The sequence below is a fragment of the Anser brachyrhynchus genome (assembly GCF_964034855.1).
Source record: "Anser brachyrhynchus genome assembly, chromosome: 2".
NCBI lineage: Eukaryota > Metazoa > Chordata > Aves > Anseriformes > Anatidae > Anser > Anser brachyrhynchus.
The window spans coordinates 140914449-140938809 of NC_137695.1; the positions used below are offsets into that span (position 1 = coordinate 140914449).

The window sequence follows — 24361 nt, forward strand, 5'->3', positions numbered from 1 at the left end:
GAACCAGTTTTTTATCCAACTGTTTTGGTACTGTGGGAAGTGGCACTTCAAGCACCTGAGTGTGTTTCTGAAGCCACAGCTGCTGTGCACTCCATGAGAGTCCAACCGAGAGCTCACGTACCACATGAGGACCGGCATAACCAGCTGGCCTCTGCCTGCACCAGCAATGTCCTCTCCTGGGGCTCTCTTTGCAGGCACTTGCTGAGAGCAAGCTGAGACTTTGTGCATTCCCCCACTGGAGGCAGTTATCATCTGGCTGGATCCCAGATCACAGAAGGTAATCTGTCGTGCTCACTGCAGTCTTCGGCTTGCCCTCATCTGGTATGGAAGATCACATCAGGAGTGCTGCACCCCTCATTTCCAAGCGATTTGCACTCCTTGTTATGGGAGCAAATAAATCCACAAGTCATTTAGAAAATATGGCCTGTAGAGTCTATTTGCAGTAACCATATTAGTTAAATTACCAATGTGATTAACTGTAAGAATGAATGTGCTTTCATAAATGCCAGAGCAATTATTTCTGGTAATTTATTCCACTCCACACAATATAGCCATAAGACTCTGAACTAGTGTTTTTCAGATAATGTATTCCATATTTTTGCTGGCGACTTAAGAGAAATTTCTTCTTTCTAGGTCAATTAGATTATGCTAATTTGGAGAACATTCTCAATGTTCTTTATTAGAGTTCAGTAAATAATGAGAAAATTTATTTTCAGAGTAGGTGGTCAGCAACATACTTAGCAACAAAGTATGCTCCTAATTCTCTCACTTCCGCATCCTTTCATTGGGAGGGGTTAAAAACTGTGTGAAGTGAGTGTATAAGTCCAAGTACTTGATGATTACAAATCCAGACTGCCACCTTTACACTGGCACCAATTACGTGTTTACTTCTGTGTAAGATAGATGCACTCCCAAGTTACTGATCTGGCTAGAGAGTAGCATCACCTCAACTGGGATTTTTAGATTGTATGTTTTGAAAACTGGTTTTCTGAAATGATCCGTCTTAGAAGAACAACAACTTTTAAAACTATTGTTGGTTGGTTATTTTGGGGCTAGATCTGCTAAAGAATGCAGACACTCACGTAGTTGAATCGACACAGCTGAGGATATTCTAATTTCTAGGTAAGTATGAGGGAAAACAGTTTGGTTTTACTGGAGCGGGAAGACCTTCAGCCAGGTCTTCCACCAGCTACAGCTTGTAAGTGTGGTACCAAAGACTATTTCTTTGAGCTGAGAAACTGCTTCACATTTTCATTACTACTTGCAACCTTTTAAATATTTTAATGCTGAACTTATGAAACATGAACTGTGAATCATATAAATATCAATTTGCCTCTAAATTGCTTGAGAAACTATGATTATATTTGGTTTGTTATGTTTTTTGAGGGACCAAAGTAGTGGTAGTATTGTGAAATCACGTTTAAGCATTTCTCATGTCTATTATTACATATTAGTTTAGCCAAGCTTAATCTGAAAGAATACTCATCTCTAAAACAGTGGCTCTGGAGTCATGTCTGTGAGCTGGGGCTTCTTCTGTGCTTCTGTTTCAAAATGCCATTTTGCTGTTAAAATCTTCAGTTCTTATTTCAAGAAGCATCAACATCATGATTAGCATCATGCTAACATCAGCCTTACTGCTGAAAGGTCAGATCTTCCTCTTTTGAGACCATCAGAGAGCTGTGCCATTTACTGCTGAAAACTTGAAAATTGTTATTCACATTGGCTCTTTTTGACCCTCCTTACATTCACTGTTAGGGTCCAAATAATTCCTGTTTATCATCTGCATGTATACTTAAGTTGGGCGTTCTGTGCATGTTCAGCTTTCGTTCTATAACAACGTTGCATCTTCTCAGCTGTTGGCTTGTCTTCCTGTGAACCAGAGTACTTATTTCAGTTAATGTGAATGTGGGAAAGGAACACTGGTGCAAAGGGATGCAAAGAACAGCTGGTGAAACACGTGTCTCTGTGAAGAAGTGAATGGCAATTGCACTAGTTGTGCCTTAATTTCTCAGTAAATTGATATGCAACAGATGTGTTGATTTCTTTCTATGAATGTTTTGGTAGAGCAGAGACATACCAAATTTAAATTATAATTCAGAGAATTGCTAATTAATAAAGGTTACTGTATGCTCTTTCACATATTATATAGTCAAACTCATATTTATCCCAACCCCCAAAATCCTTGAAAGATGGTATAAAAACTTGAAGAAAAAAAAACTTGAAGAATCATGTAAAATGGAGTCATTCTGTTAAATTTGTATAATTCATGTTTACAAGAATGAAATGAAAATGATCACCATTTAAGAAGAATGAATGCTAAGTAATCAAAAGAGCTCTTAACATTGGAAGGGTAATATCCTGTAACGATACTTCAGTGAATAGAGCATGGAGCTTCAAGAGCTGTGTGCCTTTCAGATTCAACTGTAACACTGTGTACCTTTACAAGACAACAGCACATTTTTTTGGGGGGTAGTTTTGCGGTAATGTTTCTTTGATCTGAATGATTGGATTTTAGATCAACGTTGGACCAATGTTGGAAGTCAGCTGCCAGCTTTCATTAGTTTAATATGAAAAATAGAAGAGCAGACAGTTGGAACAATGCAACCCAATTGTTGACTTCTGCCCTTCATTTTCCATATGTCATGTTAGCCTTGTATTTTATTTTATATATGAATTTATTGCTCCAGATAATAATGGGTATTTTCAGAACTAGCTTTGACAGAGTAAAAACAATGAGTTCTTTCTGTGTAGGTACCAAATTACTGGATGGTACCTAAGGGGCAAGTTGAAGATCTAAAGCAAAATTGTTTTTCTTTTATTTATATTGTACTGATTAAAAGTTTTGGTATTAAGGAATGTATAGCAGTCTTGTGATAAGCAACATGACTACAAGATGTGAATGAATCATTCATGATGCTGATATAGAAATGTCTCACAACAGCTAAATGTTATTGAAATGTTATTAAACGTTTTTTTGACAGAGCCAGTGGGTTTTCAAGGTATTTGAGGTATCTGTTTCCCACTTCTCTAAAATCCACATGTTCTTTACCTGACATGTATCCCTCCTTGCTGTTCTGCCCTCTGGTGTGGGATGAGCCAGAGGAGCTGAAAGGGTAGCAGTCTACAAAAGACTGCAGAAGAGGACAAGGCCCCAGATGTCCCAGGATCTTGGATATTTCTGTCCACTCAGTGTATCAAGTGTATTAAAAATTCGGGTATCATTTGGTGTCATGTACATTTAGAATTATTACTCTGTTATCAGTATATCACATATCACTGTGCTGAAGTCAGGGGTTTTTATCCATTGAACAGGTAAAAGAAATTGGAATTCTGTGTTCCCTGCACTGTTGCACTATTGCAGGGAATAATGTTTAAAATCAGAAATGACATGGAGTGACTGTCTTATTCATGAAAGAAAAACTGAGGCTTTATTCAGTTCTTGATGATTTTTGTTGTTTTCTGGAGTTTTGATACATCTTCCAGCTGAGGTCTTGATCAAAATTCTTACACTAAAATAATACTATATTCACTTCTTTTATTTTTTCCCCCTTATTAAGTTTTGAGTATTTCTCCCTTATCCAATACCCAGCTATCTCTCACTTTGCTATTTTTACAACTAAAATTAAGCTATGCAAATGGATACAAAAAATGTTACTCTTGGAGATGGAAATAAAGTTTCATATTGTGCATAAAGGTCACTGCTATATTTTTTAGGGAACGGGAAGGGTCCTTGATTGGTTGTTTACTGTCCTCACTAATGGATGTCTGCAACTTGATGTCTGCAAGCAGATAATGACCAAATGTTCTTAAATCCAATAATTCAGCTGGATTAAAACATTCCTGAGACACTGCAGGTTTTGACATAATGGCAGTAGTCTAATTGAATCCCTAGGAGGGATGTGTTCATCTAGGGAAAACGTATTTTAAGCAGACTAGATTATGGCTGGTGTAAATCTGGTTACCTCCACAGGCAGACTTGTGTGTTGTGTCTGAGTAGCTGGTAGCTACAGAACTAACGTATCTTAAGAGATATTTATGATGAGTGTTCTGTCTGCTTGCCTATTATTAAAATACCGATATTTTTTAAATGAAAGATTCGGTACAGGTCAGTGATTTCTGGCTTCGACTGCTGCTACGGCGTGGAGCAGTGCCCTGCAGGACCAGCTAGGGTGGCGTGGTGCGATGGACACCTCTGTTTTGTCTCCACAGAGGCAGGGGGTAAGAAGCTGCGGAGCACCGTCCAGAGGAGCACTGAGACAGGGTTGGCTGTGGAGATGAGGAACTGGATGACCCGTCAAGCCAGCCGCGAGTCGACGGATGGGAGCATGAACAGCTACAGCTCCGAGGGAAAGTAAGCAGCAGTTTACTTGTGGTCACCTGTCGTTTCTCCAGAAAACTGGTGGTTAGACAAAAGTGAGGTGAATGCTGTAGGTCATGTTCAGTCAGAATCCCTTCCGCAAGCTAGTGTCATTGATAGGCTGCTTAAAGACCAAGCCTAAATTTTCTCCTGTGGCCGAAAAAGTCTCTCCAACCTGATCTGGGTGGAAGTATGAGACTGTCATGTATTTTAATGTCCCAAATCATACTTTTCATAAAAGTGACAGACCTCTGAGTGGTATGTCCAAGGCACTGGCCAGACAAGTCTTATTATGGATAGATTTTTTTTTTTAGTGGTATTCACAGCACTGGACAATATACCTTTACTGGACAATACATCTCAAAAGTCCTGGTCAATGCACTGTATGCACTTGAGATGGACGTTTATTTATGGTTGGTCTTTACAAATCTCACTAGTTTTTTTGACCTTTTCTTTTAATTGATCACCTAGAAAACTACTGTTTTTCTCAAGCAGTTACTGACCAGATTGTTTTTCGTAGTAATTGTTGACTTTTATTGGGTCACAGATAATTTATGGCAAGAATCTGAATTTTAAGTTACTTTGGTCATTTTCAATGATGAATTTAATTTCCATTATGGAATATATGTCATTCCCTGAGACATAATATTTATAAGGGATGATGATTTTAAAAGGCGATTTTAATAATAGTGACCAGTGTTCAGTCTAATGTATTTATTTCGCTGGATACTTTCGACATTCTGCCATTGAGTTGATGTTGACTGAGAAGCATGACACATTTTACCTTCATGTAACTAAAATACTGGTGAGGGCATGTATTAATACCTTATTGAACTGATCTCCTATAAATACTACAGTAATTAACAGAGGCCTTTCTTATATTGGGAAAAGAGAGCATGATGGCATAATAACACTATGGAAGTTAGAACCAGTGAGGATTAGCGCTTTCTTCACCTGCTCAAGTGATTATATGCTGGAGGCTGAATTACTACGTGTTGAACACCAGGAAGTTTTGAAAATTACAGTAATTATTTTGTAGTCTTGTCAGTGTAAATAAGTTCCTTGTAAGCAGTATTACCAGAATTATAACTGATAAAGGCAAAACATCTAGAAAACAAAACAAAATGCAAGATCAAGAGTATTTACTGATTTTAATTATTTATTTATTTCCAACGTTCTTTTTCAGTTTGATTTTCCCTGGCGTGAGGTTGGCTGCAGATAGCCAGTTCAGTGATTTTCTGGATGGTCTTGGTCCCGCCCAGCTTGTAGGACGACAGACTTTGGCAACACCATCAATGGGTAAGCATTTATGCACTACAGATATAACATAATCTACTGGGTCTGGTAATTAGAACGTAGAAATTATCTAGATTCCAATTCTTTAAATAAGGATTTCCCATGTGGTTTTGAACAAGTCAGTTAGGACCAGCACTATAATCTGAGCCATAGTTGAACATAATTTTGGATGCTCATTGGGATACTCAAAAGTAAAAAGGTGGTTTGAAAAATTCAACGTTTTATCTGTTCTTCTTCAGTTTTCCGTCTTTTAAATATGGCTGAGACCTATTCTTTCTCTGAATTACTTGGATAATATTGAATAAAAATGGGAATTTAGGTGCAAAGTATTTATTATTGTTCTTACAGATTCTTTAAATTCAGAAGTATTTTTTCATACTTTTTCTTAAACTAGAAGCAGGGTGAAGAGATTCCAAGCAGTTTCATAGAGCTGCTTTCAACTAATTCCTTTGCTGCCTTTATTTCTCTGAAATTCTTAAGACAGATACAGAATTTAATTTGAAGTAATAGAGGCACAGGAAGAGGGAGATGAGGAGTTATTGCAGGGGCTTTTTTATTGTTTACTAATGTAAATAGTGAAGAGAATAGGTACTAAATTATCTAGAAGTGTTCACATCTGGATCATACTTATTGGTAGATTGCAGAAGATACAAGTCATTGAATATTTATCCTTTTTTTGTGTGTGTGTTTTCTAGGAGATATCCAGGTGGGAATGATGGACAAAAAAGGACAGTTGGAAGTAGAAATTATCCGAGCCCGTGGCCTTGTTGTAAAACCAGGTTCAAAGACACTGCCAGGTAAGGAAGAAAAATCTTAGTAATGTGAACTTAAGTGATTTTTTTTTTTCAAATTCACATATTAGTAGATTACAGTATTGTACATTGAAATAAAAAAGATGTACTGAAATGGTATAAACGCTTGGAGTACATAAAAAAAATAATTTTCAACACTACTTCAGGAGGAAAAAAGAAATCAGGCTGTCCTCTGTGCTACCAGAAGGCACAAAAGTATTTTAGTAATAGCAAATGCATTCTTGGGAACAGGGTAGAATTCCAGTACCAAAAGGGGGGCTCCAAGAAAGCTGGAGAGGACTCTTTAACAGGGAGTGTAGTGATACAGAACAAGAGGGTATGGCTTAAAAGTAAAAGAGAGTAGATTTACACTAGATATTCAGAAGAAATTCTTTACTGTGAGGGTGGTAAGGCACTGGAACAAGCTGTGCATACAGGTTGTTGATGCCACATCCCTGGAGGTGTTCAAGGCCAGGTTGGATGGGGCTTTGAGCAACCTGGTCTGGTGGGAGGTGTCCCTGCCCATGGCAGGGGAGGATTGGAATTAGATGATCTTTAAGGTCCCTTCCAACCCAAACCATTGTATGATTCTGTGAAAGTGAGGTGTATGCTGAAGACGTGATATAAGAATCCTAGGGGTGAAGAGGGAATCAACAAGACGTGTGGAATAGGTATCTACTCTGCAAAGTAGACTAATAGATAACTTAGTCCTTTTTTTATAATCCGATGTCCTATAACACTCTGTGGAAAGGATGATATATTAATATTTTTAGCAAGCTCTTCTGCCAAAATAGAAATTGTGTCAGAGTCGTTTCTTCACTAATTTTCACCTTGTAGATTATTTTAAATTATTAACAATTTGGAGCGTTGATCCAAATCTCACCAAAGTCAATGCAAGTCATTCATTTACTTAACAAGTCTATTTTGCATGCTGTACAGTAAAGTGATACTATATATAGTAATACCTGATTTTTCCAGGTCAAAATCTGGATTGTTTCATGGGGGAAAAAGAATGTAAAGAAAATGCATGGATGTTTTGCATGTTAATAAATGTTAATACTGCTTGTGGAGATTTATTATATGTTATATATCTGGTAAAAGGTAGATTTTAGCATATGGTGATAGAACATTGCATCTTTTATGCGAAAATCTGGATTTATTTTTCTTCCTTTCTCAGCACCATATGTAAAGGTGTATCTATTAGAAAATGGAGTCTGCATAGCCAAAAAGAAAACAAAGGTAGCAAGAAAAACGCTGGAACCGCTTTATCAGCAACTTCTATCATTTGAAGAAAGTCCCCAAGGAAAAGTTTTACAGGTAATTTGCATCAATACTCTTCTGAATCTGAGAATGCCACCTATTCAGTTCCCACTGAATGATTTCCAAAAATCTTTCATGCTTAATTTGGCAAGTTCTACCATTTCAAAGACTTGTTGAGTACAGAAATACCACAGTAACACACCTATTGATGACTACCAAGTAGAAAGTGCTAGGCAAAAGTTAATTGTAGATTATTTTGTCTATACTACGTGTGGTCCTTATCTCACTCAGCTTTCTTTAGTATTATGGATAACTGCTCAGTTACTGCCCAGCTCATCAGTGCCTCTGCGTTGTGGTAATATACACTGAACTAACCTATATCAGCAGTGGAATATTTAATTCCTTATTACGTATAATTAAGTGGAGGCATTTGAAGAATCAGATTGAAGCTCTTGTTATTGTTGCTGATTTTTTTTTCTATTTTCTTGTGTTTCCTTTGCTAACAGATAATTGTTTGGGGAGACTATGGACGTATGGATCACAAATCCTTTATGGGAGTGGCACAGATACTTTTAGACGAACTGGACCTGTCCAACATGGTGATTGGGTGGTTCAAACTCTTCCCTCCTTCTTCCCTAGTAGACCCAACTTTAGCTCCTCTCACCAGAAGAGCTTCCCAATCATCTCTTGAAAGTTCAACAGGACCTTCGTATGCTCGCTCATAGCGTCTGTGAAACTGTTGTCATAGCAACCAGCGTTACAAAAAAAAAAAATTTACAGGTCGCAAACCCTGGTAACACTGCATGCTTAATGTTGTGTCTTCTGAGCCTGTTTCTAGGGCTACAACGCGATCCTGTGTTCTCAAGGAAGTTGCACACATTGTGCCCTACAGAAGGCCCTCAGGTGAAGGACTGAAGTCATGAAGAACTGATAGGTTTGGAGTTCAGGGACACTCAGTTTTGGTCCAATCTGAAGCCATGGACTAAACTAAAAGAATCAATCTGTTTCATGCAACAAAAGTCCTTTTCAATGGCATATCTATTTTGTTGCTCCCGTTTCTTTATTTATCTGCCCTCCCTCCCTAAAGCTTGGTTATGCCACAGAAATGGAGTTAACCTCCCATGAAGCCATGTTACAAGTCAGTGGATTTGCAGACATTGGAAGAAAAGAAGGATGAAAGGATGCTGGGAAAGTCAACTGTCATTTGAAACAGTTACTTGAGATCTGAAAACTCTTCATACTGGAAAGGTTCAAGACTTAAAGTGGTGGGCTTCATACCTCCAGCTATAGATACAGTGAAACCCCAGATGTGATGGACTCTGAAAAATAAATTCTGTGGATATACTGTACTGTATGAAATTAAAGAAACTTTTTTGCATGGACACAGATTTAGCTGAACACTTAAATTATTTTCTTGGGGCTGCAACTTGCAAAAAAAAAAAAAAACAAAAGAATAAATCAGCCATTTTCAACAGTTTATATTATTTTTAAAAATAAATTTCACTAGTGCATGGTTTTAAAGGGAAGAGAATGCAACAGGGTGATACAAAGACACACCACGTTTATCATTCTTTAAACCAGTCATGGTCTGTATTTTTGCAGACGTATATTAAAAATAAAAAAAAATAATTTCTAGCAAATACTTAAAATTCTGTTTATGTGACAAGAAATAAGTGTAATATATTAAATTTATTTAAATGTAAAAGGTACAAGCCTTGTAAAGTTCAACATAATGTGCAAATTGTACACATCTTTTACCTCCTCCTTTCTCTATCTCTCCTCCAAGTCTCTCTTCTTCCTTTTGCTCTTTTTCCCCTCCACCTCCCAGGATGATCATCATAATCTAAAATGGCTACCTTTTGACTTATTACTCTCTTATGCCCCATATTTGGTTCAGGATTGCAGATTGTTCTGCATTTCTGAATTATTTGAGAAAAATATTGTTTAAGAACTTTTTTTCAAGCATGTTGAAAAGGATTTTGCAACATGGCTTGGGAGTACATTAATGTAATTCAGCATGTATTTGATAAAAAAAGATATTTGAACTTTTTGCAATTTATTGTACAGTGCATGGTAACTTATTTTCATTTTTTTCTCACCTTCAAATTGAATTCTACAGCTAAATACTGGAATCATGTGGCCATTGCAAGATGTCTTCAATAAATTTGTTTTCAGCACCAGCATCATTTATTCAAAGGTTGAACTATCATTTCTTGAAGGTTTTGGAAAGAGGAAAAATGAAGTAAATGGTTGATTTTTAGGAGATAAATTTAAACAGTTTTATTTGCACTAAACCAAATTGCTACATTCTTGAGATTATAAAAGCAACAAAGATTAGTAATTCTTACAGTTCTGCTGTAAAGTTCAGTTTTCATAAACTACATTTGTGTTGGCAAAGACATAATTAGGTAATATCAGTCTGAAAAATGTCAATCTTCGGTTCATAATGTAGCCTTAAAGCTCATTGGTACCACTCCGGCAGTTATTTGACACCATTACCAGAACCCTCACTACAGTCGACAGATCTTCAAAAACCTGGTTTTTGTAGCAAACAGTAACTACCGTTGGGTGGTGCTGCAAGTTCAAGCTTCTCATTAAATTACATTATTTAAAGGGAATGTAACCGGCTAACATTTAATAAGAAAACGTCCCTTTTTTCTGGGTCTTTGTATGCCTTTATTACCTACTTAAGGTTTAATATTGAAACCTTGCAATAATTTTTGAAATACACATTACATATACCTTTCAGGCCACACAGAATTATTCTGATTTTATTTGAAAATCTATTAATGTTTCCCATTATGAAATTGTACATGCCTCATTAGAGGGCAAAAGTAATAATAGTATCACTTAAAATGCCTTTTACTTTGTGCAATATCATATAAATCAAGATTGTGTCTTGTCTTCAGAGTTTATATAATGGATTATTAAGTTAATGAACAGACTGGTAAAATTATATTTATTGAAATAATTTAGACACCTGTCTACCAGCAGCAAATAAATATTACCAACATGCAGTCTACAATATTCCCTAGGATTAAAGAAAAAATACATAACCATTTTCCTGATACTGTGAGATGTGCTCACATGTTGCTGTATGCATTGTCCTATATAAATTATTTCAAGTTTTAAAATCAAGGACATGACGCATGGAAGGTTTGTACATAATTGTCATTATGCAGTATTTATTTAAAAAAAATTAATGTATTTTTTTTTTAATTTTCACATGTCTGCAACTCTACTTATGGTTTAGTCATGTAAATAGCACTATTCCAGTGATCACTGCTGTCTTGTACATACTATGTTTTAAAAAGTTAAAAGGAATTACAGTTGGGAGAAAAAAAAAAAAAGGCAGATTAGGCCTGTAATGAACACCAACTAATGTAAATCAAACTCATTCTGGTGATGGTATTTAACACTTTAAATAAAACATTTTCTTTACAGAGCTTGTGTGCAGCGCTTTGTTTCTTTTCTCACTGTTACGACCATAAGCTGTCCGAGGCTGCGAGGCCGGGCTCAGGATTCGGTGTCTCCATGATGTGGAAGGTGCTGGGGCTGTACAAAGCACATGCGGCCGTGCCACACAGATAAATGGCCAGCCCTGAAACTGGGGTGGCCGCACTCCAAGTGGCTGGTGGGGATGGTGTGGATACAACTCCTGTCCCATTCCCCAGTCTTGTCAGGAGGGTGCTGCTCAGCCTCCCCAAGGCAATGCCAGTGGTGGTCCCTGGCATGGGGACCTTTCATTGTTCCTGCCACTGCTTCATTCACTGGGAAAGCTGTAGCCTTAGATTTTTAGCTGTCAGAATGTAATATTAAACAGATTGGACTACAAAAAGGATAAGTTAGTAAGCCTCTACTCTCCAGATACCACCTAACATTAGCCTTTTTTTGAGCAGGGCACAAATGAGGCCAGGCACTGGTAGCCCAGGCTTGAGCAGCAGGGAGCAGGCCGTAGGCCAGCACCTCTGCAGCTACGTGAGGCAGCTCCAGCAAGTTCCATGGGAAGGGAGCAGAGGCAATGCTTCCCAAAACCAGAGCTAGCTGTAGCCTGGCCAGGGGCAGGGGTGGAGATGGGCATGGTGGGCATAGAGGCTTTTCTCTCTGTCTGGCTCTTCAGAGGGAGTGTTAGCACAGACAGTGGTTGCCGGGGCTTGGCAAAACTCAAGCACCGCTGTTAAATTAGGTACCTATGCCTTGGAAAGTGACAGGCCAAAAACGTCTGCAATATATCGTTTTTCCAAACAGTCCTTTACTTACGGGTGGCCAGGCCTAAAGAATTGTGGTGAATGGAGTTAAATCCAGTTGCAGGCCAGTCACAAGTGGTGTCCCCCAGGACTCAGTATAGGGGCCAGTTCTCTTCAATATCTTTTTAATGATCTGGACAAGGGGATTGAGTGCACCAGCTCTAAGTTTGCAGTTGACACCAAGTTGGGCAGGAGTGTTGATCTGCGCAATGGGAGGAGGGCTCTACGGAGGGGTCTGAGTAGGCTGAGGCCAACTGTATGAGGTTCAACAAGGCTAAGTACCAGGTCCTGCACTTGGGGCACAACAACCCCATACAGCGCCACAGGGGGAAGAGTGCCTGGAAAGCTGCGTGCCGGAAAGGGACCTGGGGGTGTTGGTCGATAGCCAGTTGAATATGAGCCAGCAGTGTGCTCAGGTGGCCAAGAAGGCCCACAGCATCCTGGCTGGTATCAGAAATAGCATGGACAGCAGGACTAGGGGAGTGATTGTCCTTCTGTGCTCGGCTCTGGTAAGACCGCACCTCAGATACTGTGTTCAGTTTTGGGCCCCTCGCTACAAGAAGGACATTGAGGTGCTGGAGCATGTTCAAAGAAGGGCAATGAAGCTGGTGAAGGCTCTAGAGAACAAACCTTATGAGAAGCGGCTGTGTGAACTGGGGTTACTTAGCCTGCAGAAAGGGAAGCTAAGTGGAGACCTTATTGCTCTCTACGACTACCACAAAAAAGGTTGTAGTGAGATGGGAGTTGGTCTCTTCTCCCAAGCAGTAAGCAATAGGACAAGAGGAAATGGCCTCAAGTTGTACCAGGGGAGGTTTAGGTTGGATATTAGGAAAAATTTTTCACTGAAACAGTTGTGAGGTTATTGGAATAGGCTGCCCAGGGAAGTAGCTGAATCATCACCCCTGGAGGTATTCAAAAGTCGTGTAGTTGTGTTGCTTAGGGACATGGTTTAGTGGTAGACTTGGCAGTGCTAGGTGAACAGTTGGACTTGATAATCTTAGAGGTCTTTTCCAACCTAAATAATTCTATGATTCTTTGGGACAATTTTACAAGGTTCCTTGCTGCTTCCACTTGCCAACACCTTCTTGCCCACTTCCACTTAATTTCAAACAAAACAAAGCTATAGATCTTTTTAATCTTAACAGTCCTGTGAAGGACTTTGCTCAGACTGCTAAAGGTTGGCTTGGATGGTGGGTTCATGCTGTTATTCCCAGAAGTGTTTGTGACAGTGAAAAGTGCAGTAAAACACTATGTCACCCTAGTTGTGTGGCTTTTCTTCTTCCATGCCTTTACTGCAGGTCTTCCAGGCTTAAGAGGTGAGATGCTCTTGCTATAATGAGGATGAGCATGTGGCCACCATGTGCTAAGCAGCATACCTGCACTATTAAATAGCTGTTCATAACTGCATAATATTAAAATATAAACATTTTTATATAGAAGGTTAAATACTAAAGTTTAAATATGACATAAAAGTTAACAAAGCATTAGCTTTCATTGCATCCTCACAAAGTTAGGTGACTGGGGAGAGGGGGAGAGAAGGTCTGGAGCAGTTCATGTTTATTTCCTTGGCTCATATCTCAGTGTAAGGCTCACCTCCCTGCCACCCAAGCAACAAAAAGCAGACACAGATCTACAGGAATCTTCTAAGTGTGATTACCTTCTCTGTCCCCTCTTTTGTAAACATTTACAGTGAGCCTTTATCAACAGAAAAATTACGGGAGAAAGAAGACACATTCTCACAGACAAGAAGAGCCCACATTTAGGACAGGTACATGGGAGCTGGTTTTAGCTGGCAAAAAAATATATATATACACTACTAAGACCAAAGATATATCACCTTCTGGAATTATTGGCTTCATACCTGCCTATTTTAGATATCTTATTTAGGATGGAATGAATCAGTCTGGGGAGATCAATTGCTCTCCCTCTCTCCTCGTTGACCGTAGAGGCAGAAAGAGTGATGACTGTTTTGAGCCGAATATCTAACTTTGCAGCAGCTGAGCTTAGGAGAGATGGACTCAGTCTCAGCAGCCAGGAATAAGAGCAAAGACTCTGTGGTCCTTCATTAGCAAGTCCTATCTAAGCTGCCTGTGTAATTAACAGGTCTGAGGGCAGCAGGCAGCTGATGACTGATGAGGAAGGAAATGTCTGGGAATCAATTCCTCAGAACTGACAAACTGCCCTGTCAGGTCCCTCAGCCCAGTCCTTGCAGGAAAGAGAAGCAGTTACCCATCCATGATAATTAAACTACAGGACATTAATGTCCCAAAATATATTTGACATGAGGTCACACAGAAAGGAAGAACCATCACAGTGCTGCAGAAAGTACATGGCACAGGACTGAGAAAAACACTAAGTGCTTGCCCTTCATGAATGTTCCTGCAACAAAGAACAGTTTCCATACAAACTGTACATATTGCTGTAGTGGTGTTGGCATGAAAATTGATTGTATAAGTGGCACTGGATGCCATAAGTTGTAAATACATGGAAGTTTAGGATATCTCAGTGGGGTTGGGAGTGGGGCTGGCACTCAGACTCTTTCTCTGGGATGGTTTATTTCTCTGGATAGCTGTTAGCAGGGCTGGTGTGAGAGGTGTTAGTCAAAGTCCTTTTTAGCTGCAGTTGTGGTTAGGGAATGATCAGTGATTTAGAGATGATGTTTATATTAAGGTGATACCACGCACTGAAATGAAAACAAAAGAAAATCACAACACTTACTAGGCAACAAAATGCAACAAAACAGTCCTGCTATGAGGATAATGCATCCAACACATGAAGAAAAGGCTAGTATTACACTTGCCAGTTTATGTCAATCTAGTTTGAATAACAATAGCTACCAAAATTACTACCCCCTTGAAGAGAATAAAAAGCAGATTTAGGGAAGAGTGAAGGATGAAGTAGGACTGTGAAATTATCAATGTAACAATGGGAGAGATATTTTATTGATCCCCTGTTTTGTTTCTGGTGAATTAGCATGTAAGCTGCAGCATTCCTGAACAGTGGCAGGCAGCTGCCCTGAAGATGTGGGAGAGTTATCTATACCAGCCCCATCCCCCAGGGACCAGCACACTGAGAGTGCTGCTGCATTGGAGGCAACTAGGTTAAGCAGCTTGTTGACATTTCAAGTTCCTTCTCATAGTTTACCACACACTGGCAAGGACACAAAGACAAAGATTTTCTTTATGTAACAGTTTCTCAGTTCATATTCTGATTCCATACCAGCTTCCAAGCTGTGATTTTCTGTTTCGATCTTCTGGACTCAAGAGCTGCTTACTCGCATATCTGCTAGCTTGGACTTGCAGAAGCCTTAGCTACCACCTGCCACTTACCTGAGGCATCAGTGCACGTATTTTCAGGGCCACATGCACAAACGAGTCCTATCCTTCGCAGTGCTTCAGTTGTACAAGCAGAACTGCCTGAAGGCCAGCAGCTCTGGCTCTCTAAGAATGGCCCTAGGTTAGTAGGCACTACTGCAGTAAGTAACTTTATTCCTCACTGGCAAAGATACAATCTGGAGAAAAGACATTTTTATATATGTACCGATGTACTTTAGCTGTTAAAACAAAGCAGTAACTAAGAAGAGTAGATCTCAGAGTAAGCCAAGAAATGTTTGGGTTACAGGAAGGGCAACAGATCACCAGATCAGCTGAAAACCTTGACTCTAATCTGTTCCCAAAACACATGAGCCAGGTACTAGGCAAGGACATGTCGAATGGAGATACAGAAGTGATATGTTCCTGCCAGCAAAAAAGAACCTCAAACCAATAAAACCCTGTTAGCATAGCTCTCAGCTCTGAAAGTTTCAGTAGGTTGAAAAAGGAAAGAAAATGACCATGAGAATCTTCACTTCAGGCTGCCAATTTCTGTGAACTACATTCATTTCTAACACAGGATTTCTTGTTTTCAATTAACATGATGAGTTATCAATAAGGACTGCAGTATCAGTAGAACTAGTTCTCTTCAGTCACACAGTTGAATAACAACTTATTTTTGTAAAGTAATTGTTTTCTTTACCTGCTTAGGCAAAGTTTTTCCTTCTTTATTTTCTTCAGTAGTGGTCCACAAACTGAGAGCAGGACCAATTTGCCTCAACATGACACTTTCACATCTAATATAGGACAAGGAGCAATGGTTTTAAACTAAAAGAGGGGAGATTTACATCAGATATTAGGAAGACATTCTTTACTCTGTGGGTGGCAAGGCACTGGCACAGGCTGCCCAGAGAAGCTGTGGATGCCCCATCCCTGGAGGTGCTCAAGGCCAGGTTGGATGGGGCTTTGGGCAACCTGGTCTGGTGGGAGGTGTCCCTGCCCATGGCAGGGGTTGGAATTAGATGATCTTTAAGGTCCCTTCCAACCCAAATTATTCTATGACTCCATGATTCTATGATAATATGTGCCTGATTTATACTTTAAATGTGAGCAGATGCCTTTGGCAACAGATTCAGAATAATCTGGCATATAGTTACCTCCCTCTCTCCCTCGGCAGCTTTGCGTGCATGACCAGTGTTGATTAACAAACTTAATTGTGACAGCTGGGTGTCAATGCAGTTCAGCAAGCCACGCATACAGCCTGAGATGGATACTCAGGCTGTCTTCAGACATCTAATTTAGGTGGAATTCAGAAGGCCAAAATTAAGAGTCTATTTAATTGTGCTCAATGGAAAGAGACAGGAGGCCCTCCAGGGTAATTCTAATTTAGGATCCTCTGGAAAGTCATTTTGAGCACCTTTCACTATCAGCTACACAGGAGGCCCAAGGCAATTCAGCTTCCAGGGTAGGCCATGTGAATAGTTCCAAAAATTGCAATGCCATCCTCTTGATAAGACGTAAGGGAAGAGTCATTGCTTATTACTTTCAGAAATTTTTGCTCCCAGAAATCACTTAGGAAAAATCTCTATTCTGAGACCTGAATGACAATTTGAATGTTGTGAAGGCAAAAATGTGAAGAAGGGAGGAATTTACACACTGAAGCTTTTCCCTCCCCTAAAGTGCCCTACTACCATCTCATGCAAACCTCATGACTTCATTCTAACACTGTGGTAGACCTTGGCCATGGTGACATGAGTTTTGTTTATATTTCTGCTCTCAGACAGCTCCTTGAGCTCCACTTGAAGACAAACAAGATGCCACCTGGCTGCTGGATCCCTTCAACGGCATTGTCCCGGTGTGCATGGCTCACTTCAGCCTCTGGACTTCATTCAATAGGTCACATCTACAATGCTCAGTTAAACTTGCCAGCTCCAGTTTGCAGGCATGGACATATAAGAGGGCCAATTCTCGCCTTCCTAGGGGTAGGACCCAGGAAGTCCAGGCTATATGGAGCTAAATGAAACATCTGGGAGGTGTTGAAGTGCCACCATGTGTTGTTGCTACCACAGAAGAGATGGGAGTAGCGGGAGATGGAGGGCATGCTAGAAAGGACTACAGCATGTATCCTGCAGGAGGGGTAAGAGCCAGCCAGCTTGCTGAGAGAGCTGCTTCAGGAAAAACAAGCAATGGACCCATGGTCATTTTCTGCTTTTCCAGAAGTCTGCTCATCTGGACAGATATTTAGTTCGCTTAAGTTGGTCCTACTTGTATGAATTTGCAAAAATATAATAGATTCAAGACTGATTAATCACAATCAACAAGGATGACCTGAATGAACCAAGCAAAGACTGAGGAAAAACAAACAAACAGAAACTACTAAGTGATTTAATTCATCCATCTCCATCCCTTGGCCACACCCAGGTGCTGTCTAGTCTAGTTAAGCACCTGTGTTATTGTCCCATAAGCATTTCAATAGTTAAAAAAAATAAGCAGCGTGCATGTGTTGTGTTTTGATTTGCTTTGATTTGTTTTTCCAATGAAGGGCTGTCATTGACCTAACTGATTTGTGGAAGGGGTGCACTTACTTTTGTTTCAGGGCTGAAGCTGATCTCCAAGTATTAGAGAAAAGGATAAGCTCTTTTGGTGGGTTGGGTTATCCTGCCCTGGTCTACCAAGGGGTATCATGTAATTTCATCTGAAGCATTTAGCAGGGGCATGATCAAACTTAGGTGGAACAAAAGGCTGTGTTCCAACATGGTGGCTCCCATGGTTTTCCAGGCTAGCCTTAATCTTGCTGCTGATCCGCAGCCTTTAAGGATGCCAAATAACACTGAAATGAAATTTAATAAAAATCATATTTGAGTCTTTAACTGACACTCTCTTTCTTTCTCAAGTTCCCTTATGCCTAAATGTGTTATTTATTTATTTGTTGCTATCCTACTGTTCACTGGCCACATGTATTCAGGTCAATACCGCTTGAGTCATTCAAAACAAATTACTCTCCGTAAAGAAAAAATAAATAAATATATAGTGTTGTCTTGGTTAAAAGCCAAGAAGAAAATGGCAAATTGAAAGGAAACAGCTCACAATTCATGCAGAAAAGGAAAGTTAAGGGATAAGTGCCTGCCTTGCAAGGCTTCACAATAGGCCATTGTAAAATTAAGACAAATCCATACATCATCTCTCCTGGAAATGAGCAAAACTGAATGTGTTTTAGGAATGACTATTACCCAAAACTCTGCAGGGGAAGAAGCAAGCTGGAGGAAGCTGTGATGCAGTCATCTCCCACTGAGACTTCACTGGAACTTTCTTTTGTTGGGAGAGGAGCTCATGTCCAGGAGGCTTATTGAGAACATGAAACTCCACAGATCCCTCAAGATCATCGCAGATGAAAGGCATGGCTGAGTTAGATGGTGATCATTGTGTAGCCAGGGCTGCGTTTGTTAGAAGTGTTTATATGTCCCACTAAACATTAAAATGCAGATACCAAAAATGACTAATGACTCAGCAGTGAGGAGAAGGTGGAAGGACTTTTTGGCTCTTGAGTGATATGGAGGCACTGGGAGCTGCAAGACAAGACCTGTGCTCTAATTATTTTCCAGTCATCTCCTAAGTATCTTATAGCCAGCACAACCATTTCAGTGCAGCATCTGAGAAGTGCCCTCTGCCAAATATTCCACTTCCCTGGAAGACTGGGACTCCTCAGGGAGAGAAAATATGTTACCCACTGTTATCCTACGTAACAGGGGAACGGTATCTCCCTCTGATAGATGTTCCTGTGAGAAGGGAGTGGTCCAGGTTTTCCATCTAATGACACCAGACAGATTTTGTGGCTGTTGATCCCCATTAGGTATTGGGCTCTCCTCCTGCCCTGGCACCAGGACTTTTCGCCACTGCATTGGTCACAGAAATGCCTAACCTGGGGTTACTCATTCTGCGTGTGCTAAAACAGCAATTTACCACAGCCTCCCCTAGCTCCCAACACTGTGTTCCTCTGCCTTCACCTCGGCTATACCCTCTCCCTTGGTACTAAAGCTTAAGGATGCTCTGCTGTCTAACAGGTCTCTAGGAATAGGACTCACGTTACGTAATTTCATCAGTCTGCCGGATGGGTATGTGTACCTGAGTTGTTCAATCTGGCCTGCCTTTACAGGCAGTGGAACTGGCAGTTTTAGAACTCAATCTAACATTTTAGATGTCTCCTTTAGGATGAGAATGGATCATAGCCTAGCTGTACCCATTCCTGTCGCTGACTATAAAAGGAATAGCTCAGATGTACATCTAGTCAGCTGAATCCCGTTAATTCTTTCTATGCACTCAAATGGATTTCTCACTGAGGCCTACTACTCCAGTACAGAAGAAGCACGGCTGTAGCCTCCAGGCCAAGGCTGGTGAAGACATGTATTGAGTGCTGCAGGATGACTGCCAAAATACCCTTAGTGGTTGCAGGGCATGAGATGCCTTGAGCTAGCCCAGCAGAGACAGCAGAGACATGTCTGGATATGTGTGAAATAGCAGGGGTTCATGATGGGCAGGGTGCGGGGTGAAGGCCCTCTCCCAAAAAGAGATAGCTGCAGCCTTTCTGTCAGCACTTTAAAAGTGTGTTGAGTTTCATTAGTACCATATGTGGAGGTTGTGTTCCCCTTACTCCAGAGAGGCTTCACACCCAAATCTCTCACTTAGCAGGAAAGGGGCCCCAAAGCCAGCTCTGAGGCATGTGGTGGATAGAGGACTTTCCCAGCCAAGGCAGAGATAGATGGACTTGTAGGAAGGAGGGGTGAGCCGAGTGGATAGGCATGGCTGTGTTCTGGTCCTGGATCTCAGGATTTTGGATTTAAAGGGATGCTGAATAAAATATACTTCAACAACCCTGCCATCTCTCACAGACCATCCCACTCACAACACAGAAACAGGATCCTTTTCCTCTGATTTAGACTAAACCCCATGTCTTCTACAAGTCACATGGCCCTCCTACATAAGCAGCCTATATCTGTTGTCGGAAAGCATACTTCTTTAATCTTCAATTTCACCTTGCTTTTTTTTTTTCTTTTCCTATCAACTATGTTTTTAGTCCTAAAATCATATTGTTTTATCCCTCTGATACATGTTCATTCCAGTTGAAGAGAATGGTGTTCAGCAGGGAGACTTGCTGCTGATTTTTGTCCCAGGGGTAGTTGCTATTCAGTTACCTATTCAGAAGGCCTCCCCTTTTCCAGAGTGTGAGACTAGGAGCCTGAGGAGCTGAGCACTTCTCCTATCAGAAGAAGGGCACTTCTGCAAAGAAATGGAACACAGAAGTAAAGCAATGATGAATGAAGTTTCTAACCTGATTTTATTTTGACATTAATGCCTGATGGGCTCCCAGTTTTGAAGACTGTACCCAGTCTCTGTATACAATCAAGACACGTAGAGAACACTCGAAAATGAGGCAAAACTCTCAAGTAGTCATCCGACCCAAAGAAATGATGAAGAAAAGAATGTCACTTCAGCTAAGTTCTGTTCTTGTTAATGTCAGTTCCAGTAATACTGGTCGGACATGTGCCTGGGGAAGGTGCTAATACAGGCTAAACTGGCAGATCTGGTGCTAGGAGGACATGGGGCTGTGCTAAAGGTGGTCTGGCTTGTGTAAGGACTGCAGAAATCACTGCTACACCAGCAGGCTGGGCCTGATTTTAAGAGACCAATTTTGTAGCACAGGCTGTAGTCTAAAACACCATATATGCCATCATCTAAGACAAAAATGAACACACAAGAAAAGTTTCTTGGAGTACTGTGGACTCCAAGAGGCAAGTGTGCAAGGAGGTGACAACACGCACAGCACAGCTTAGAGGATGAGCCATGCCTCCTGAGGCTGCTCCAGAGACATGCAACCAAATAGACGCTGGAAGAAAACAAAAGCCGGAACAAACTGAGGGAAATACATTATTTGTGTTTCCAAAAGTTTTTTCCATATGCTAACAACTCCAGGGTTTCCCTTCCAAGTTTTCAGAGCTGGCCTACTCAGTAGCAAAACTTCTGCTAGTAGGAAGGTCTCCAGCCCCACAGAAAAGGCTTAGAAAGACCAAAGGCAAAATGTTAAAGTTTTTTGACACTTTCTAATGACGAAATTATACACTTTTCTTTTTTTTCTTCTAAAACATTGGAAAAATATCAGTTAATTATGCAACTAACCCACAGATGTGGTGCTTTCAGCATCACTGGGAGTGTTTCAGATCTAGAGGTTGTATTAGAAGATACCCTTCAGCGTGAGAGAAGACCAGTGGTTTCACATAGGACTTTCATAGAGGGGTTCTGTGGCCTAAATATACTCATCCATTTTCACATGAATCTATTTTCCTTTGTACTCAGAGGAAGAGGAAATGATTGTGGCATCCAAACCATGTTTGTGCAGATATGTCAGTAAACAACAAAGATAATTGTTGCCTTGGAGAGTAGATTTGTGCAGGTTTATTGGTATTATTACATATTTTCTCTAGAAGTGCTGAAATTAAGCAGAATGCCACTTTTTTTTTCCTGTCCATGCTTCTCTGTCTGGCCATCTTCTGGCTCTGCTATTAACCTTTAGTTGAACTATTACTTAACTTACAACTTACTTTGAGCCACAGCTTGTAGAAAAGATGTTGTGTAAGGAAGGAACTGGAACTTGCAATCAAGCCTCTGTGATTTCAGCACAAGCTGAAAAAACAGAAAAGCAACCCAGGAGTTGTACTGCCTTTTTAAAAACAATTTATTGTTTCAACTGGAGGAGCCCACCCTGGAGATGTCTGTCTTGGATTCTTATATCATCAGAGTCAACAACAAAATTCCTGTTCACTGATGCAGCTAAAATTTTACCCAGTGAATTTGTCCATTGACTTTTAAGGATTTGTCACTTGGGAATGGAAAAAAATATGCAAACGTTTGGATATATATGTATATATGTATATATACAATATAGAATATTATATATATATTTAAAATAGTGACTATATATGAGCAATGCAAAAAGACACTTTCTTGAATGTTTTTTCCTCTGGTAAAACTCATTTAAATTAAAAGTTATCTTCAGGTTTTAACAGAGAAAGGTGAGCAGGACTCAGCACACAGTCTGGGTGAAGAAAGGATGTGCCAGACTCAGCAGTGGTGTAATATCCAATTGCTGGCTAAGGTTCGGAGTTTGAAGAGCAGCTCTTACATGTGCTTTTGGTTTAGGGCAAAGCACGGTAAAGCACTTCCATAAAAGTTTTACTACCTGCTATTAAACCAGCGTTGACAACAGCTGTTGAGTGCCATATATTATGTATGAGAAAACACTGGATCTACCCAGAACTCAACAAAAGTAAACACAGCGTTACACTGAGAGGGGCAGCTGCCCTGCAGGCTGGCTGGGGACAGGGCCACCAGCAGTCAGCTGAGGGTGACTGATAGGGAGGAATTTCTGCACCACAGGGTCTGGGCTCTGACTCAGGCAGGTCCCTCCAGAGCTGCAGGAAGCAGGAGGGAGATAACAGGCTCGGGTTCAGACCGTGCGCACCGAAGAGGGGCAGGAAGCAAAAATGTAAAAGGCTTTATTTCTGCTAAAACCTCCCATTTCCTGTGTTAAAAGGTTTTCTCCCTACATTAAATTTCAATTTTAATGGCACTCTGAATCTTTTTGCTTTCCCCAGCCCAGGAAAAGGAAAATGAAGACTTTTCAGCACAGTGTGTTCCTTGTTAATTGGTTCTGAGGGCTCTGCCTTGCCTGTGGAGAAATCTTTTAGGTGCTCCTTCACATCCTTGCAGAAAAGTGGTTTTGTACCAAAAGATTAATGTATTCCACTGCAGATCACAATGTACTCAGATCAAAAAATAGAGAGGTCTACTTTAGATGCTTGCATGAAGTGTGGCTGGCACACGGCAGCACCCACGGTGCCACGGGCAGGCCACAGCCTCTGGCCTGCCTGGCTGTGGCAGCCTCGGCCGTCACCTCCCGGGCATGGGACGTGTGGGACAGAGGCGGGCTTCGGGTTGGATTGGTTTGCTCTGCAAGTGCAGGGCTCGATGCAAAGTGTGGCTGCAGCCTGAGAGTCAACTGGTACAGCACTTCCCTGAGAAGCCTTTTGCTGAACTGCTGTGCCCACTGCTTTGTCCATCTCAAGTGGAGCAGTATCTAGTGCTGGGCTGTAATGTGGCCATCCTTTCTCCAAGTATTTTTTTTTTTTTTTTTTTTTTTTTACTATTCTACCTTTCCCTGACATTCAGAATTATTTTTAAGCATACAGTGTATTTTAGAGACAGAAGTTAAGCATGTGCACACACAGGCACAGGGAAGAGATCAGCGTACAAGCAGGCTATGGAGTGAAGTGACCCTGTTCTCCTGGGTCCTCTTGTCCTCTCCTTCAACCTCCAGCTCTGACAACACCTTTCCCTTCAGTAGATATAAGATGCATCACTGCCACACTCACCCTTATGTGACCACCAAACTACATGGTTTTACATTTTGACCTTTTTCTTGTAAGAAAATTCCGTATTAACATTAAAAAAAATCATACTTCTTACATAAGTGACCCATGTGAATTCATGGAGGTAAAGAAAAGAGAGGAAGATGAAAGACAGAAACTTGTAGTCTGCTCAGGCTGCATTAGGTTCTGCTCACTTGTTTGTCTTGCATACGAAGTTAAATCCTAAGATCTACAAACCTCTGATGTTAAGATGGTGCAATTGTTTCACAATCACTCTCTGCTAATTGCAGCAACCAATTTCACTTCTCAGCAGTGTCTCCTCAACCTATCAGGCAAGAGTGACTGTGTACAACACATTCAGTACTGGATGGGATTTCATCTCTGGTTTTAACTTCCAAGGGTCTGGGGATCAAAAAACTCAGAGATGCAGTGATGGTATGAACATTCAGCTCATGACAGTTCAACATTTTTCAGGCTGATAAAAATCCAGGCTGTAACGGCAGCGGCTACCTGACCTTAATTGCCTCAAAGCTTTGGTCAGAAGGCAAATGCCAAATCACTGCTTTCAACACTGAAAATTCTAACGAATGAGTGTTTTTACTGACTCTGCAGAGGGTTTTGTCTCTATCTCATCTTGTTTAGATGACTAAAGCTGATTTCAGAAACTGTTCTTAGCAAG

General features: G+C 40.6%; 1 protein-coding gene across 50 annotated transcripts in view; it reads left to right on the forward strand.

The window, feature by feature from the left end:
- Nucleotides 1-11149, forward strand: part of RIMS2 (regulating synaptic membrane exocytosis 2) — a 462856-nt gene extending 451707 nt beyond the window's left edge. For all 50 annotated transcript variants that reach the window (XM_080580660.1, XM_080580642.1, XM_080580653.1 and 47 more), the window contains 5 exons: nucleotides 4210-4351; nucleotides 5544-5656; nucleotides 6349-6450; nucleotides 7622-7761; nucleotides 8211-11149. In XM_080580660.1, the coding sequence (XP_080436786.1) occupies nucleotides 4210-4351; nucleotides 5544-5656; nucleotides 6349-6450; nucleotides 7622-7761; nucleotides 8211-8429 (716 nt within the window). In that variant the 3' untranslated portion in view covers nucleotides 8430-11149. The remainder of the gene's footprint in view (nucleotides 1-4209; nucleotides 4352-5543; nucleotides 5657-6348; nucleotides 6451-7621; nucleotides 7762-8210) is intronic.
- The last annotated feature ends 13212 nt before the right edge of the window (nucleotides 11150-24361 follow it).